Consider the following 15998-nt stretch of genomic DNA (forward strand, 5'->3'; position numbering starts at 1 on the left):
ACATTCGGATGTTGGATGCCCCGAGCAATCGACCACTCAGCCGTCACCCAATGCAAGCACTAACTCTGGATCAGGAAGTAACCAGTTGCGGCCGTGACCGTCTTTATGCCGAATGGAGTCCCCGAAGTCCCGAGCTCCGGATGACTCGGTCGTAAAGCGAGCCAATCAGAGCGAGCGATCTCATCCGTACGTAGCCAATTCCTCTTCTGGACTCTTCCTGGGAAGCAATCTCACAGAAATACTTCCGGCGCCGGTTAGTGGCGATTGGTGAGGATGATCTAGTGCCTGTAGTGACTCCCATAGTGGCTTTCTGTATATATAGACTTAATATACATATACATATCCATGGATGGATTATTATGCTGACTTATATCAACCCTGTGACCACCTGGTCTCTGTGATCCATGGATACCTACATCGAGAGAATACCCTGTAGGGATGTCCAGGTGACCGACTAGAGATACGACGGATCTTGACCGACATATTTCCTTGATGCATTCGATTCGAGGTAGCAAGGTGCGGACCCAATACAAATCCGAATGTGATGGCTCTAGATCCCACCTATGTATGTACCAGCATTATCTTGCATATGCGTGTACATACATGTGTGACTACTGTAAGTAGTAAATACACACATAACTTCGTACCCTCGATCATGCTCGAGGAACGGGGGTGACAACCTCGTGATCAAGAGTCATCGGGAGTCATCCGTCAGATCTATCCAGCAGCAACTTTTTTTCCAATCCGGGAAGGTTCACTGGGGCCTTCAGGCTGATCTCGGTCAGATTCGGCACCGCTGGGTGCCTTAAAAGTATTATTAAAGCATTCAAGCATTCAGGCATAAAAGTCAGATCATACCTGCCCCAGGCCTTCAGGCTGCAATATGTTGAGTCACCTGACCTACCCGAAGCGAAGCCAAGCCCTGCCCGCACACAAACCATCCGCCTCCCGAAGGTCGACAACTTCTCCCATCCAAATCAGCTCGTCGTCGCGACCAAGCCCTCAAGATGCCGGTGCGTATCCCTCATACCCTCATGTCAAATTATTGCTTTCGACCCTTCTTGCCAAATTCTTCCCACGCGATCAGACCTTCTTGCCCTCGCCAGCCCAACTAACACTCTTTTTCTCCCTGCAGAGCCACAAGTCTTTCCGCACCAAGCAAAAGCTTGCCAAAGCTCAGCGTCAGAACCGCCCCATCCCCCAGTGGATTCGCCTGCGCACTGGCAACACCATCCGGTAAATAGTCGCCCCGATCATATTCAGAGAGAAATGGTTGCAAGGAAGCCAGCGGGAAGGTCCCGATCAGGCCACACAGATGGAAACAGGAGACGACGCACAAGGAACGAACCCACGCTGACGGACTCTTTTTTTTCATGTGAACAGCTACAACGCTAAGCGGCGACACTGGCGCAAGACCCGTCTGGGCCTGTAAATTCGACCAGACATCAACCTCCACCACCCACGCCTCGAGATATCCATTCGGCCATGTTCTGTGTTGATATCTTTCTGATATGACGACGTGATGCCCGCCTCGGAACGAACCCTCGATTCTCCCACGACTTGGTCGCTCTAGTTTGATATGACGGAACTACTTTCAAGTCTGCAATTGTCGCCTGCGATCGGTGTGCAATCCCACGATGCCGGTTACCCCGAATTCGACCTTTGTGCTTTTCCGCTATGCTTCCGACCGGAAATGACGAACCAACGCCGAACCAGCGACATACAACCCCCAAAAATACCATGATATATGATGAGAATTGAGTGGACCCGAGTGTCGGAGCTCGTCCCTTACTGGAGAACGGACTCTTGAACGGCGGGGCGGTTTTTTCCTTTTTACAAAAATCTGATGGAATCGAATTGTCGTCCCTTTTGTCTTGCACCTGCTGTTTTGTCCTATCTCCCAACGCGTAGCCATTTCATGACTGCCGGTGTAGGCCTGTAAGATGACCAGGGAAGAACGGGCCTACATGCCCAAGGGATGATAGATGGTGATTATACCGAACTTTTGCCGCTTGCTCTCGATGCTTTCTGGTATTTCCTTTTGGAATGGCCAGGCAGTTCTTGAGGGGGTCTACCAGCATCGAATATCTCAGGACCACTGATGGGTGTACAAGCCAGCCACTAAAGAGAAGTATAGAAGTATACGTCACCCAACAGTCCACCATCCAGGGCTGTCAGCGATTGACCTCGAACATTGCGTATGCCATTGGACAGCCCGTTCTGCCGTGGAGTTGGAGTGGTGAAGTAGCGTGCCCTCTTCCTCTCCTCTTATTCCCTCGTCTCCAACTGCAACCTCGTGGCCCTCGTGTCTCAATACAGCGTCGTCATGCATCTGTTCTCATCCGTTTCTTTGCAAAGCTCAAGATCTACTCGGAGCGTTGATATTGCCCTCTCGATGATGAGAAGGGAGAGTATGTCAAGTAAGTTTGTAAGAAGGAAACACGAACCTCGGAAGGTCTGAAGGCAACAACTTCTTGAAGACACTCAAGAGGGCGTGTCAAGGCGAATGCATGCGCGACGACCCGGAAATTGCGAATACCCTCGTTTGACCACATACTCTGCACTGGTCAAGCCCATTGCAAGGACGATATTACTTGCTTGCTTACCCAAGAAACTCTGATATGAGGTACTCGGATGACCCGAGGTGCCCTTGACGATACCCGCTACGCAAGCTACAAGACGAGAAAGGCGGGTTTCAAACGACTTTTCTTTAAATACTGCCTAGATCGCCCCGAGGCATGCGGGCAATACATGGCAGCCAAGCCGAGAAATGCAGCCTACCTCAACCCCACAAATGAGGGGGATGATGGCATCGAAGACAGAAAAATCAAAGGTACCGCTGAGCCTAACGCCACGGGAAGCAAATGGGCTTTTGTATGGGAACTTCATCCCACTAGCCACAGAGAATAATGGTATGGGTGGTCGAAATACTGTCAAGCCACCGGGGAAAAGGGAGTCATTGCAAGGGGAGAGTCATGACGGAAAGCGAATGAGCGACAGAACAGCCGGTCGAGCGAAACGATTTAGCGACTAGTCCTCGGTTAGTGAATTCTCGACATTCAGAAGCTTGGAAAGGCACTTACTCCTCAGCCCACTCGTTCTCGCGGCGGATCTGGTCCTCCTCCTCGGGAGTGAAGTCATTCTGGATGTTGAAAGTCTTGCGGATCTCCTCGGGCGACTTTCCCTTGATCATGTTGGCCACAGTCTTGCAGCCGACATCCAGCAGGGCCTTAATGTCCAGATAGTTGGCAGCCTGGGTAGGTGTCAGTGTCTAGTTTCCACTCAAGAAGGATCAAAGGGAATATTACTAACCAGAATGATCTCGAAAAGCATTTCCTGGTCGACTTGCATGAACTTCTGGTCCCATTCATCAATGTCGGTGGTCTTCCGACGGTTGTCATCGTCGTCACCAGCGCTCGGGGGGTCGTTCTTGTGGTGGTCGCACCACTCGACCACCTTCTTCAGAACGGGCTCGTTAACCTAGATAAAAAGGTAAGCGACTAGCTCCCAAATTTTACAGTGGTCGCCTACATTGGGAATAGGGATGGGCTCGCCAGAATCGCCCAGATCCTCGAGCATGTTCTTGATCAGGACGGAGCGTTCAATGACAGAGCGCTCTGTGGCCAGGTTAGTTCCGATTATGGCAAACTTCAAGTCAGAAAGGCGATGGGCACCTACCGACAGCGACGTCAACGCCGTCAGAGCTGGTCAGGGTGATAAGAGAGGTAGCCATGGTTATTTGTGCGATCAGCAAAAGATATGGTTTCTGGGGAAGGCGAAAGGTGTTAGTTATTGTGAAGAGGTCACGAAGAGGGGCCAAGCGAGCGGGGCGGTCGAGAATCCGGGACACGGACGGAGAAAGATGAACAAAGGAGGGATAATGCACTCACGACAGATCAGTAACGGTCGCAGAGATGGGTTGGGACGGGTGAAGCGGTTATGTGGAAGCGAGGATGGTAAGTGAGTGAATGATGGTCGCTGCCAGAAATGGCGGCGGGCGGTTGGTTTGGTTAGTCACCCGAGCGAGGTTCTACGCGCGCCAAAGGCAACAGTCAGAATCAGAATGACTTCTATGGTTGCTGGTAATCCAGCCCCCACCAGCTGGCCGTAGGGACAAACTAGGCAGTTATTCTACCTTTATACCTACTATTAGCTTGGATTGCGACCTAGGGCTATTAGGCAGTGGATAAGTGTAGGTGCTATAGTGGACACAAGGCTGAATTGTACGGAGTAAGTCGGAGTGGCGGCAAAAAGACCATGATTGTGCGTGGTCTTTTGAGGGGAAATCGTGGTCTTTTTACCTAGCGTTCGCGTTGGAGCATCAAATACAACACTAGCCAAGTTAGGTTTAGCGCTAGTATAGAAGCTCATTACCTATCGACGTCCTCGGCGCGTACATTATTATAGATAAAAGATATAAAGGAGGCCTAAGTCCTTGTTTAGATATCATCCCTCGATAATTCTATATCTTTAGCATCGCCCTTCTATTTTCTGATCACATTCAACTGCTCCGCCGGTAAAATCCCGAAGAAAAGTGAAGCTAAGCATGAACCGATTAGATGTTATTTATCTAACAAGAAGATCCCGAAGTTAACGCGGATTATGCCGATTCTACACTGAAATCCGTAAGGCATATAGCTCATAACTTTAAACGGTAGGTGTAACGGGTTAGACCCGCTTCTCACTATGTGACCCTGCCACAGCCTTCCTCGCACCTTCTGTTCTGCCACCGCCTTTCCTACCTTGTCTATCGCTGTTCTGTTGTTCCATTCTTTCTCTTTAAGCTTTTTGTAAACGGCATGTTGGCCTAGTTAAATTGACTTCTCTTTAGCTATAATATAAAGCCCATCACAACCACCGGTGATTATCTTTAAAGGCAAGAATTTTATTAAATCTTGGTTTGATGATTTACCATAAGACTAGCGAATTGAAGTTAGCTAAATGGCTGGATTAGTGATGAAATTGGGCTTTGTTGGCCACAGAATCACCTTATTCCTTTAACTTCTACTGACGCCGTCGTCAGCAGCATCCTAGCTGTTACGGCCCCAACTTGCTTATAGGGAGATGGCCTGAACGCGAGCCCAATCTGGTGACCCACGCGGACCAAAATCTCTCTACTCGGTCTATAGAGACAAATAGGGGTTCAAGACTAGGAAGTCTCAGAGTGGTCGCACTACCGCCGCTGTCAGGAAACGCTACGTAGAATATCATTTGCAATTCTCAGTGAGCCCGTTGGTTGTGATTTTCCACTCGGCCAAGTGAGCCAAGTGAGGTATTTGCACCTGCACACTTTTATCATGATCACCCAAATCTGCGTCTGAGCCGTTTGTCATAGGAAACTGGGGCTCTCGTCAATATATTCCAATCCAATATTAAATATGCTACGTAAACGGTCTCGGTTGGACGGCAGTCCCCAATATCAGGCCGGACAGATTAGGCCGGCAATAATTTATTTCTGGTTCCACCTCTACATTTTTTTTTGGTTGTACTTGCATTCGAGCTAGCTTTTTGTTTCATGTTTAATTATAGCAACCAGTGGCCAGTGACAAAGGGTAATGATGTTATAATTGATCATGTATATTCTATATGACTGTTCGGCCAGTCCAAGCATACTACTGCATAGGGACCTACATAGGTAGAGTTCCCTCTCCCGCGTTAATTGTCTTTCTATCGTCGTCATAGTTATCATCGTCCTGATGATCATTCCTCCCTTTTTATCCCTTTCGTTTTCGAATAATATAATTTTTGCAAACTTCCTGGGATAGAATAACGTGCGAAACCAGGTATTGGAAAGGCCTTTGGGCCCCAAATTCGATTACCGTGACTAGTACAATGTTTATAGGTCACCTTGTAACAAAAAAGAACCGTCCACCCCCCTTCTCAGAGGGCAGCCAATCATTTCGCAAATCTTTTCAAAAGATTTCCACTCCATTGTACCCGATATGCTGGCGGCCTTACGGATTCAAAGCGCGAAGAGGAAGGGATTTATTTTAAGGGCTTATCACACCTTACGAAGGATTCAAGCCCCCAAATGAAAAATACCTGTATATAAATCCAACGGTTAGAGAGGCCTAAGAGCGATTCTATAAAATAGGCTGCCTATCATTTCTCCGACTCTCCCTGTCCTCCTCCTCCTCTCAGTCAATGGTCATGTTAATCTAGTTTCGCCGATATGGTATCCAAACGGCTTGCTCTGCTATTTCTTCCCTTCTTGCAAGGGACCAGTGCAGACTGGACAACGACCATCAAAGCCAACCTCACTGTGTCAAACGGCCTCACCCCCGTCATTGACTTTGTTACGGCTAATCCCTCGAGCTCATGGACCTTATCCTCCTTAAGCACGACCAGCGCCAGTTTTAACGGCAAGAAAAGTCACCTAGAGCCATTCACCACGACTGTCACGGTCCGCGATGATATGGTACCAGTCGTTCACTACCGCCCAATCAAAACGTCACAAGGTGTATCATCTGGTTATGCATCGCATACTAGGACAGCTTCCAGTACTGCCCAGCCAGCTGGTCGGGGCTCACGCCCGGTGTCAAGCCAGAGCGCTAGCTCTACTTCACACACATCGAGATCTAGTGGATTGCAATCCTCAGGCACAAGCACCTCTGGGTCGTCAGTCGGCAGCTCTGCTCCTCTAGGTCTATCCACATGGTCTACCTCGGCTTCATCCGGATCGTCTGGGCCCCCTCGAGGGGGCACCACCAGTTCTAGCTCGGGTGGGACACTAACAACTCTCGTCTCCCCGGTTGGAACAACCCGCACCAGGTCCGGAACAACCTCGGTTTCGTCTGGGTCGTCCAGACCACTTCCAGGGGGAATCACCAACTCTTTATCAACTGCTTCGAACCCCACAACTGCGACAAGCCAAACCACATCCGGTACTACCTCGGCCTCAGGGCTATCTTCAACGAGCGGCTCAAGTTCGTCTCGAGCAACCTCAGCTCAACTCACCTCGCTTGGTCTCTCGGATTCACCTGATATCCTCTCACTCAAAGCAACTGGAAGCTCCTCGGCGGAGTATGCTGCAATACTCGAGTTTGCTCCCACAGGCTCTCCATCCCCAGAGGCGTGGGGCACTTTGACAGATCTTCCTTCGAGTATCAGTACCGGAGCACCAGCATACACAGATGCGGCAAATATTGCGGTATTTGCAATGGGATTCTACAACAACATCGATCGGCTCAAGAAAGACCCAGAAGACTTCAAGAATGAACTCGAAATTCTTGGACAGCGTTCCAATAATTATCTCTCCAAGGTCAACTACGACTCAGATAGCTCTTCTTGTTCGGGCGCTCTGAAAAGGAGAGGCTTATTCGATTTTGTGGGAAGTCTCGCCTCCAAAGCAGCCAATGTCGTCGAGGGTGCAACCAATGTCGGCGAGAGTGCAGTGAGTACTGCCCAAGGTATTGCGTTGGATGCAATGAGCTGCATTGGGCAAATTTCCAATAGCTTGATTAAGACGATTCCCGATGATCAATCCGGGTTGACGGATAACGTTATAAACAACGTCAAGAAAGGTACTGAATACATGAGCGATCTCGCTGATATGATCACGCAAATGAGCAAGATTGAAGAAGACGACGACGACGACGACCATACAAGATCGGACTCTCAATCTTCGACATCATCTAGTCCTTCTTCTGCCACTTCTACCACTTCTTCTGGTCGTTCTTCTACCGCCTCCTCTGCCTCTTCTACAGTTTCTTCTGGTAGTTCTTCTGCTACTTCCACCACTTCCCCTGGTCGTTCTTCCACCACTTCCTCCACCCCCATTAGGGCATGCAAGTCCCCAAGACGAAACACTTCTTGGACTTCCATGACCAATGTGCCATTCTCCATCTCTTCCAGTACTAGTGTGGGACAATCCACCACAACCCCTCGTCGTTCTTCTACCACTTCCCCTGGTCGTTCTTCCACCGCTTCCTCTACCCCCATTAGGGCATGCAAGTCCCCAAGACGAAGCACTTCTTGGACTTCAGTCAAAGCGTCAAAATCTACTACATCGGGAGTGTCTCTTACATCTGTTATCTCTGGGTCCAAGTCCTCGGATCCTGGGTCGACCACCTCTTCAGCATCGAGAGTGTCTCTTACATCTGTTATCTCTGGGTCCAAGACCTCGGATCCTGGGTCGACCACCTCTTCAACATCGGGCTCGGATAGTGATCCAATCTGTCTGAACGCAGGGGAACAGCCCGGTGGTAGTCCCCACTGTACCTGCTCAACAATCATTGCGGCACAAACTTACTGGGCCAGTGTGTCTCTTGTATCAGGAGAATGCACCCATTACACCAGCTTCCCGGTTGCGGTCACCACAACACCAAGTCCAACTCCATACACAAACCCCCCAATAACTACCCCTCTGGTCGTGACGGAGTCCAACGGTGAAATCTTATCCTGGGCCTCGCAAACTGTGGAAATTTCTTCGGAACACTATACAGTAAGCGGCATGGCATACGTCATGGACACCTATTCAACTGTGGGCGCTGGGGAGCCTAGTACCCTACAATCCGCATCACCCAGTCAGACAAGCGGCAATAACCATGGCAGTTCCGATTGCTCCTTTAACGGAGACTCCTGCGATAAAGCTCTCGAAAAGTATGACAATTCCACGATATACCATAAATACACATCCTATGTCGCATCGATGAGCTACAGTGTCTGGGACGATTTTTCGTGGGGTGGCCACCTGGGCTGTGCGGCCATGTTCGAATGCAATAACGATGACTATGGTTTCGGAATGACAGGACGACAACTCAAGGAAGCGTGCGTTAATACTCCTGGGTCAATCACATGAACACATGCTGACTACTTTTCTAGTTGGGCTTACCTGTCGCGGCACGATAATGCCGGGAATTGCGGAACTGCGTATCTCTCGAACGGATGCCACTTGACTCGCAATGCATGCTATAACTGCAAAGCCACGCAGTAAGGGGACGCTTCTACTCTGTATGTCCTGGTAAAATGCCAGGCTTGTTGATCTAAACTCTTGGTTTTTGGCCTTTCTTGAAAGTCAGGATCAATCTAGTTAGTGTCAGTTGGATTCTTTGCCGCTCCCAAGGGGCATATGGGAATTGTAGATTAGAGGATATGCTACAGAAGATGATAATGAAAGACAAATGACCATTTATGAGAAAATCCGTCAAACATGGTATTTTGTCTTTCTATGTATGAAGCTATTCGCAGCGCAGGCAGCGCGTCCTCGGCCAAATTACCAGCAGGGCCAGGCTAATAGCCAGGGCCACCAGCGATATAAGCTAGATAAGTAGCTACCTTATGTGTGGTGTCAGTATACAAGAGAAAAGGGGACCCGAGGCCAGCGAGCTACAAGAACACGGTCTGGTTGTAGAGAGTATGGTGTAGCGCTGTGTAAGAAAGGGCCATGTTGGGATGAATACCATAGTTCAGATTAATTACACTAGATCTGGTTGCCGAGCCATTACAGCAACTAGCCAATCAGAGTGTGTTGATAAAATACACTAGTCTTTGAGACTCGCGGGACAGCCCAGGAGATAGAAACACGCACGGGGATAGCAACGGATAGCGTAATTCGCCGTCACCGGAGAGTACAGAGGAGTTCTGAAGTCACCCTTGGAAAGTAACTAGTTAACTACGGATCTTGTCGATAGTTATACCTATAACTACATTAGATATTCCTTTAGGATTATCTCTAATTGAATAAGAGAAATCAAATTTCCCTAGGGAGTTGTGGGATAGAAGATACTGTGTACCAGTAGTCCCGCATTAAGCAAATTAGTTCCCTGCAAAGGCCGCGACTATTTGAGCAGTGATATCATCGCAAATAACCCTCCGCAGTGAACTACGCGTCGCTACTTTTTCTTCCCCCCCCCCCCAATAACCCCCAATCAGCAAAGGCCCCAAACACCCTGTCACTCCTTTTACTCTCACTCTTTTACTCTCACTCTTTTCCCCTCTCTGTTCGTCTCTCCTTCTCGGCCAGCATGTCCCTGGCACCCATGAATCATGTGGAGACGAACCTATCTACTCTTGCTACTGATACGTGTTTACTTCGCGCTATCGCCCAGCTATCTGCATCCCGATGAGAATTTCCAGGGCCCCGAAGTTTTCGCTGGTATGTTTGGTGTTTTCTATCTTCCAGCGCAGCGACCCGGTGGCCTGTCTCTTCAGTGACTGCGACTGTCCCCAGACTTTTCCTCTCGTGTCAGGTTGCTCCTCGGACGTCGCGCGGGAGAGTGCGACCTGTCCCGCGCGCGACACTCCGGGCCTCCTGTTGATCAAACGCAACTAACGTGACTACAATACAGGTCGCATCTTCTCCTATCCCTCCAAGCTTCCCTGGGAATTCACCACCGAGCATCCTATCCGTAGTGTCTTTCCGCTATGGCCGACCTACGAGGTACCGATGAGCCTGCTAAAATGGTTCTACACAGAGATTGGATCCGGCCATCCACCGCCGCAGCTCGTGTATTATGCCCTGCGCGCAGGCATGTTCCTGCTAAGTTTCGTACTGGAGGACTGGGCGATCTATGAACTGGTGCCATCTCCGCGCCACCGGCGTGCGACAGTTGTGCTGGTGGCCTCCTCCTATGTCACCTGGACGTATCAGACGCACACCTTCTCCAACTCCCTCGAGACGCTGTTGGTCGCCTGGGGACTGGTTCTGATTCGGCGCATTGTCGAGAATAAGGTTCGATCCGCTGGACACTGGCAGTGAAGAATGATCACTGATTCAAGGCGCACAGCTACGCTCATCCTTCTTCTCCTACGCCGTCCTCTCGTTCATTGCGGTAGTCGGCGTTTTTAACCGCATTACCTTCCCTGCTTTCCTTCTGTTTCCGGGCCTACAATTGCTGCCCTATTTCCAGCGCAAGTGAGTATTCCTGTCCAATGTGGTTGGGGTGCCCCCTAGCTAATCGTTCCTGTCACGCAGACCAGCAGCCTTAGCAGCCTTCATCGGGTTCGGGCTGCTCTTCGCCTCCATCGCGATATTCATCGATACCTCCTTCTACCGACCCTCCGCCTCGTTTCTTGATATCATTCGCAGCCCCATCATCACCCCGCTCAACAATATAGTCTACAATACCGACTCCTCCAACCTGGCCATCCATGGCCTGCACCCCCACCACCAACATTTTGTCGCCAACCTATTCCAGCTCCTCGGTCCTGCATACATCGTCATGATCCTATCCCTGTTCAGCTGGCCGATCGTGCCGTCGTGGATGCGGAATGTGCGCGCGCTCTCCGCCGTCTCTGCAACCGTCATACTATCGATCTTCCCACACCAGGAGCCACGCTTCCTCATTCCCTGCGTGCCTTTACTGCTGAGTTGTGTGCGCATGCACCGATCGCGGGTCTTCTTGGCCGTCTGGATCATCTTCAACGCGGCCATGGGGTTCCTCATGGGCGTCTACCACCAGGGCGGCGTAGTCCCGGCCCAACTAGCCATGCCCTCCATCGTCTCCGCGAACACCGCTGCCCAGGGTATCAAGATCCATCCCGACGCCACCGCGTTCTGGTGGAAGACCTACTCGCCCCCACAGTGGCTGCTCGGCCCGCAGGACGGCAACGACACCGCGCACATCGACACCCGCGATCTGATGGGCATCTCCGGGCAGGAAATGATCCAGCGCCTCGACCAGTCCGTCCCGCGCTGTCCAACTACCTCCCCGGTTTACCTGATCGCGCCAACATCCGCCGCCTTTCTGGACGAATACGCCGCACTCTCCCCCCTCGCCCTCCCTCACTCCCCCAACCTTCAACTCTACCGTCTCTGGACCTACCGGAAACACCTCAACCTGGACGACTTGGATTTCGGGTCTGACGGCATCCTCCCAACCCTGAGACGAGTAATTGGCCGCCGCGGCCTGGGCGTCTGGTCCGTCCAGCGGGCGTGCACATGATGGGAAATACACGGCATCTATTCTTGCAAATTACTTAGCTTGGCTTGGGATTTTTTTTTGTCTTTCCTTGGCTACTAGAACAATTGGACTGTGTGTTCCAGAGGCCTTGAGCTTCTTCGTTTCTTGCACTTTTTGGCGCCGCGGGGGGGGGGGGGGGGGGAGGGGATCCCTCTTTGTATTTAGAGATTGCATTCCACCCTCAACGGCCTATCAGGATAGGCCCGATTGACGACTTGCGAGAATCTTCTTTGCTTTTCTGTGTTATAGATGGTCCAGAATATCTGCATGCTCTTGTGATCTAGGTTGGTTAAACTATTGTGGATATGTCCTGACCAGGTGGGTGGGCGCCTTGTGTGACTTGAGATATATATTGCTTCCCGAGAATGAACCGACTGAGCATATTGATAGTGCTTTGGAAGGAAATACTTGCCTATCCACCAGGAACAACATATAGCTTGTATGGTAAACCCCCTCTACCACGCCAACAACATTCACCGAGGTCAAATTCCAGGCGAGGCGATCGGCAGGTCATTTGCAGCGAACTATTCTCATGATCGGGACACCCGACAGCGCACAGACGCTCCCCCAACACCACACCAGACTACGTGCAGAGACCAGGCAGATTCAGCGAGAACGTACCATTTTGCCCATTAGGTTAAGTACATGACATGTCGTATCGAGGGTTGAAAAAAAGGGGAGGGTAAGAACGGGACAGGATGCAGGTAGACGAGAGTCCACATTCAGCAGGCTGAACTCAACTCGGAGAGGCCAGAATGAGAACTGGCTGGGAATTCATGAGAAGAGGGAAATACGGGTTTCACAGAGGAGACAAAAAGGAAGCAGAAGAAATGGGGAGTTGGGCTCTGCCAAATATGGAATCGAACAGTAGCATGCTTGGTATTCATCAGAACGTAAAAAGCAAAGAGAAATGACGCATTTTACTCCTCATCATCGTCGGGCTGGTCGAAGAGGAAATTGGCAGCAAGCTCTTCGTTCTTGTCGCAGGCAAAGTAGGCCTGGATGACGGAATCCCGAGGGAAGCCCAGACGGCACAACTGGGTCAACGGTCAGTAACCTGCGACACTGGTAACAAGAGGAAACATAACATACTCGTTCAATAGCATCCCGCTCCTCTTCTGTGACCGAAATGGCCTGGGTGCCGGGAGGCAGAGCAGCCTCATCATCATCAAAGTCTTCACTCAGCAACTGCAGGAATTGATCCGAGTTTTGCCCGATGATCTGAGCAATCTGGGGGTTGCCGGCGGCGACCTGTTGCAGGATGGGCTCAAGCATATGAGGCTGTTGCTGAACGAGCTGGCGGAGCTGCTGGAAGTGCGGGTTGCTGCGAAGGAAGTCCAGGTTTGCGAGAGCCTCGCCGCCGCCGGCACCGGCACCACCGGAGCGGGCACCACGACCGCCTTCACCAGCCTGGGCCGCAGCTTCAAACAGGTTGACAGGTTCTTCGCCCCCAGACGGAGCAGCGCCCCCAGTAGCAGCAGCCGGGGGAGGGGCAGCGGCACGCTCTTGCTGCTGCTGTTGCTGCTGTTGCTGCTGCTCCTGCTGGATGTTGTCGGGAATGCCCTGCAATCGGTTGTCAGGGGTTTGTTGTCACCTTGACTTCTCTCGCACACTTACAGTCAACAGATATTCAATCGCACGGTCCGGGTTGAAGAATGCAGCGCGCATAGCACGATCGATATCGCTTCTCGCAAATCCCATTGCCTCCATCTGGGTCACAGCGGACTCGGCAGCAGTGCCCATGGCAAGAGCAGACGGGTCTCCGAAGGCAGCGGCCTGGCCACCGGGCTGGGCGGCGCGGTCGGCTGGCGAAGGGGTCGCAGGGGCGGCGGGAGCAGTGGTGGCAGCTGGAGCTGGGGCTGGAGGAGCGGCGGGGGTCGACGCCGGAGCTCGGGCAGCTGGGGTGGCGGGAGCCTGGGAGGCAGATGAGGCGGCCTTGGGTTGCTATCGACGCGTCAATCTCCGCTTAGATTGCCTTGGAAAAAGAGAGTGACATACCTTCGAAGGCAAGCAAACCAAGAAATCCTTTTCTTGGATGCTGTAAGACTCGACGGTCTTGTCATCCTGCAGAATCTTTCCTGTATTTAGAACAAAACACCTTGGTTAGCTGCGGGGAGTTCATCGAACGAAGCTTCACTAGAGCCCGAGTTCTCAACTCAAGAACCACGTACCGGAATAGATCACTTTCATCCGATCCGCCTCATATTGACCTTTCTCCTGGGCGATTTTCTCCTTGACTTGTCGAACCTGGAAGATCGAACGTCAGCCCCGCACTGGGTGGCGCTGGATTCCTTGCCGCATAAAAAGGGCACATACAGTCTCGGAGGGCTCGACCTCGATCACGAACTTCTCCTGCTTCAAATCCTGTCCCCGAGATGCCACGGTCAGCATGTTGTTGCTAGTAAAGTGCCGGGGGAGGGCGCTAGTTGGACGGACCTTGAAAGTAAGCTTCATTTTGGGTGCCGGGTGGTGGAGCACCAAAACCAGAGACGAAGGAGAAGGAGGAGGGAGAGTAAGATTCCACAGAATCGGAGATGAGAAGGATGGGAGAGGGTTTGGGAAGGATCCAGCGATGTTCGATGGTCGAGGAAGTGCAGAAAGTCTAGAGGGGCGCAGAAGCAGAAGTGACGATGACAACCAACGAGCGCAGGCGGTGGTTGCCTCACCGCCCCCCACTCGGCGAACGAACCTGCGAGAGACTTCGATCTGGAGACCCAACGATCAATGGAGCTGTGCACAGGAACAGCATTCCATCCCCTCGACAGAACTGGATGATATGCTATCGAGTCTGTCTCCAATCTGCCCAGTGCTGATTCCTGGTCACGATGTCCACCCCTTTCACTCTCAAGGTCACCAAAGTGTCGGAACGCGAATCCCTCGCCATTTGGAGGTGGACCGGAGGACCTTCTTGGCTGCCTGCCTGTTTAGTTGGTTGAAATCTCTTCTCTTCGCTTACAGCGTCTCCAAACTGGCATAGATGACACCGATCACGGTCGCCATACAATGCGGGCAGCACCGACAATGGACCAACCACCCGATATGGCTCGCAGGAGACGTATGAGGAATCAATTCGGCTGTGGATTCTCTCCTTGGGAAACCCTAAGGCCCATTGACAAATTCTAGTGGTCGATCTGAACCCCAGGACCGGGACTGCCGATAGTCACGACAGGGGTTCCCGATGGACGATCTACCAGGAACATGCCTCTTTGTGGCCAAGTCTGTACTTTTGCGACCCTCCCTACCCCTCGGCGTTGATGGCCTGGAACATCCGGGGTGATTGCGGACATCCGCAGAAGGAAATTCGGAAATCACCGTTCTGACAACGCACAGGGAACTGTGGATGCTTGTTGCACCATGGATTGTGGGGTGATATATCACATTTGGCACGGAGATCGGGATGGACGATCCGCTTCTTCTACTGTAGCCTCACACACACGGCTTGGTTGGCGATCCGCCCGCTTGGGTCGAGCTGATAAACAGGTACGATGGACTCGATAGATAGTTTTTGTGCGAGCCGATGGGTGGTGCTATGGAAAGCAGTTGCTCCTCTGTCCTCGCCTGGTCCTGTGTTACTCCCGGATGTGGAGATGTACTTTCATCTAGTTCTGTACGGCCCGGCCGTCCAACCCTTCCTGGATGACTACTGTAATTGTGTTCAACAAAGAAGGATTGTTTTATGTCCGCTCATCATATACTGTACTGGGTGTTCTTACTGTGTGTGCGAGAATCCACCAGCTCAATTCCCCCCACGTAGACTTTAACCATCCGCCCGGGTTGATGGGTCAGATCGATCTCTCATCCCGGATGCGATAGGTCCTGTATACTACTGTAGGAACCTGCATAGATGCATGATAGCCTCCGATACACTTTCTAGCCACGCTGGAATGCCTCGCCCCGTCCCGCTCTTTCCTCCCCGATCCATGCGAGCCACGCTCTCCTGATAAATATGAGCTTCCGTCTCGCCTGCTGTTTCTTCCAGAGATCCTCACGGGCCCTCTCTGGCTTTCCATCTCCTTGAGTGACCGTCTTGGGATGACCAGCCAGGCTCACCCCGGCATCCACTCTCTTGCTTAGGTGTGATCGAGGCCCATTCTT

The 15998-nt window shown here is 51.6% G+C and overlaps 5 protein-coding genes across 5 annotated transcripts; 3 read left to right on the forward strand and 2 right to left on the reverse strand.

Moving 5' to 3' along the window:
- Nucleotides 1-883: 883 nt before the first annotated feature.
- On the forward strand, nt 884-1240 carry N7459_003832 (60S ribosomal eL39 domain-containing protein; the record flags this gene model as incomplete). Its single annotated transcript, XM_056943016.1, has 1 exon — nt 884-1240. The coding sequence occupies one exon, from the start codon at nt 884-886 to the stop codon at nt 1238-1240; it is 357 nt and encodes a 118-aa protein (XP_056799899.1).
- Nucleotides 1241-3023: 1783 nt separating this feature from the next.
- skpA (SCF ubiquitin ligase subunit skpA) lies at nt 3024-3733 on the reverse strand (the record flags this gene model as incomplete). The annotated part of the gene is made up of 5 exons (XM_056943017.1): nt 3024-3030; nt 3084-3253; nt 3313-3480; nt 3532-3617; nt 3679-3733. 5 exons carry the CDS (start codon nt 3731-3733, stop codon nt 3024-3026), a joined length of 486 nt encoding a protein of 161 aa, XP_056799900.1.
- A 2439-nt stretch (nt 3734-6172) lies between these two features.
- On the forward strand, nt 6173-8935 carry N7459_003834 (uncharacterized protein; the record flags this gene model as incomplete). Its single annotated transcript, XM_056943018.1, has 2 exons — nt 6173-8769; nt 8824-8935. 2 exons carry the CDS (start codon nt 6173-6175, stop codon nt 8933-8935), a joined length of 2709 nt encoding a protein of 902 aa, XP_056799901.1.
- A 1052-nt stretch (nt 8936-9987) lies between these two features.
- smp3 (glycosylphosphatidylinositol-alpha 1,2 mannosyltransferase smp3) lies at nt 9988-11885 on the forward strand (the record flags this gene model as incomplete). Its single annotated transcript, XM_056943019.1, has 4 exons — nt 9988-10096; nt 10290-10672; nt 10728-10855; nt 10916-11885. 4 exons carry the CDS (start codon nt 9988-9990, stop codon nt 11883-11885), a joined length of 1590 nt encoding a protein of 529 aa, XP_056799902.1.
- Nucleotides 11886-12823: 938 nt separating this feature from the next.
- Nucleotides 12824-14357, reverse strand: N7459_003836 (putative UV excision repair protein (RadW); the record flags this gene model as incomplete). The annotated part of the gene is made up of 6 exons (XM_056943020.1): nt 12824-12940; nt 12996-13466; nt 13521-13847; nt 13902-13981; nt 14075-14150; nt 14220-14357. 6 exons carry the CDS (start codon nt 14355-14357, stop codon nt 12824-12826), a joined length of 1209 nt encoding a protein of 402 aa, XP_056799903.1.
- Nucleotides 14358-15998: the final 1641 nt, after the last annotated feature.

This window comes from Penicillium hispanicum, assembly GCF_028827665.1.
Source record: "Penicillium hispanicum strain IBT 35686 chromosome Unknown utg000004l_segment0_segment0, whole genome shotgun sequence".
In the NCBI taxonomy this organism is placed as follows: Eukaryota; Fungi; Ascomycota; class Eurotiomycetes; order Eurotiales; family Aspergillaceae; genus Penicillium; species Penicillium hispanicum.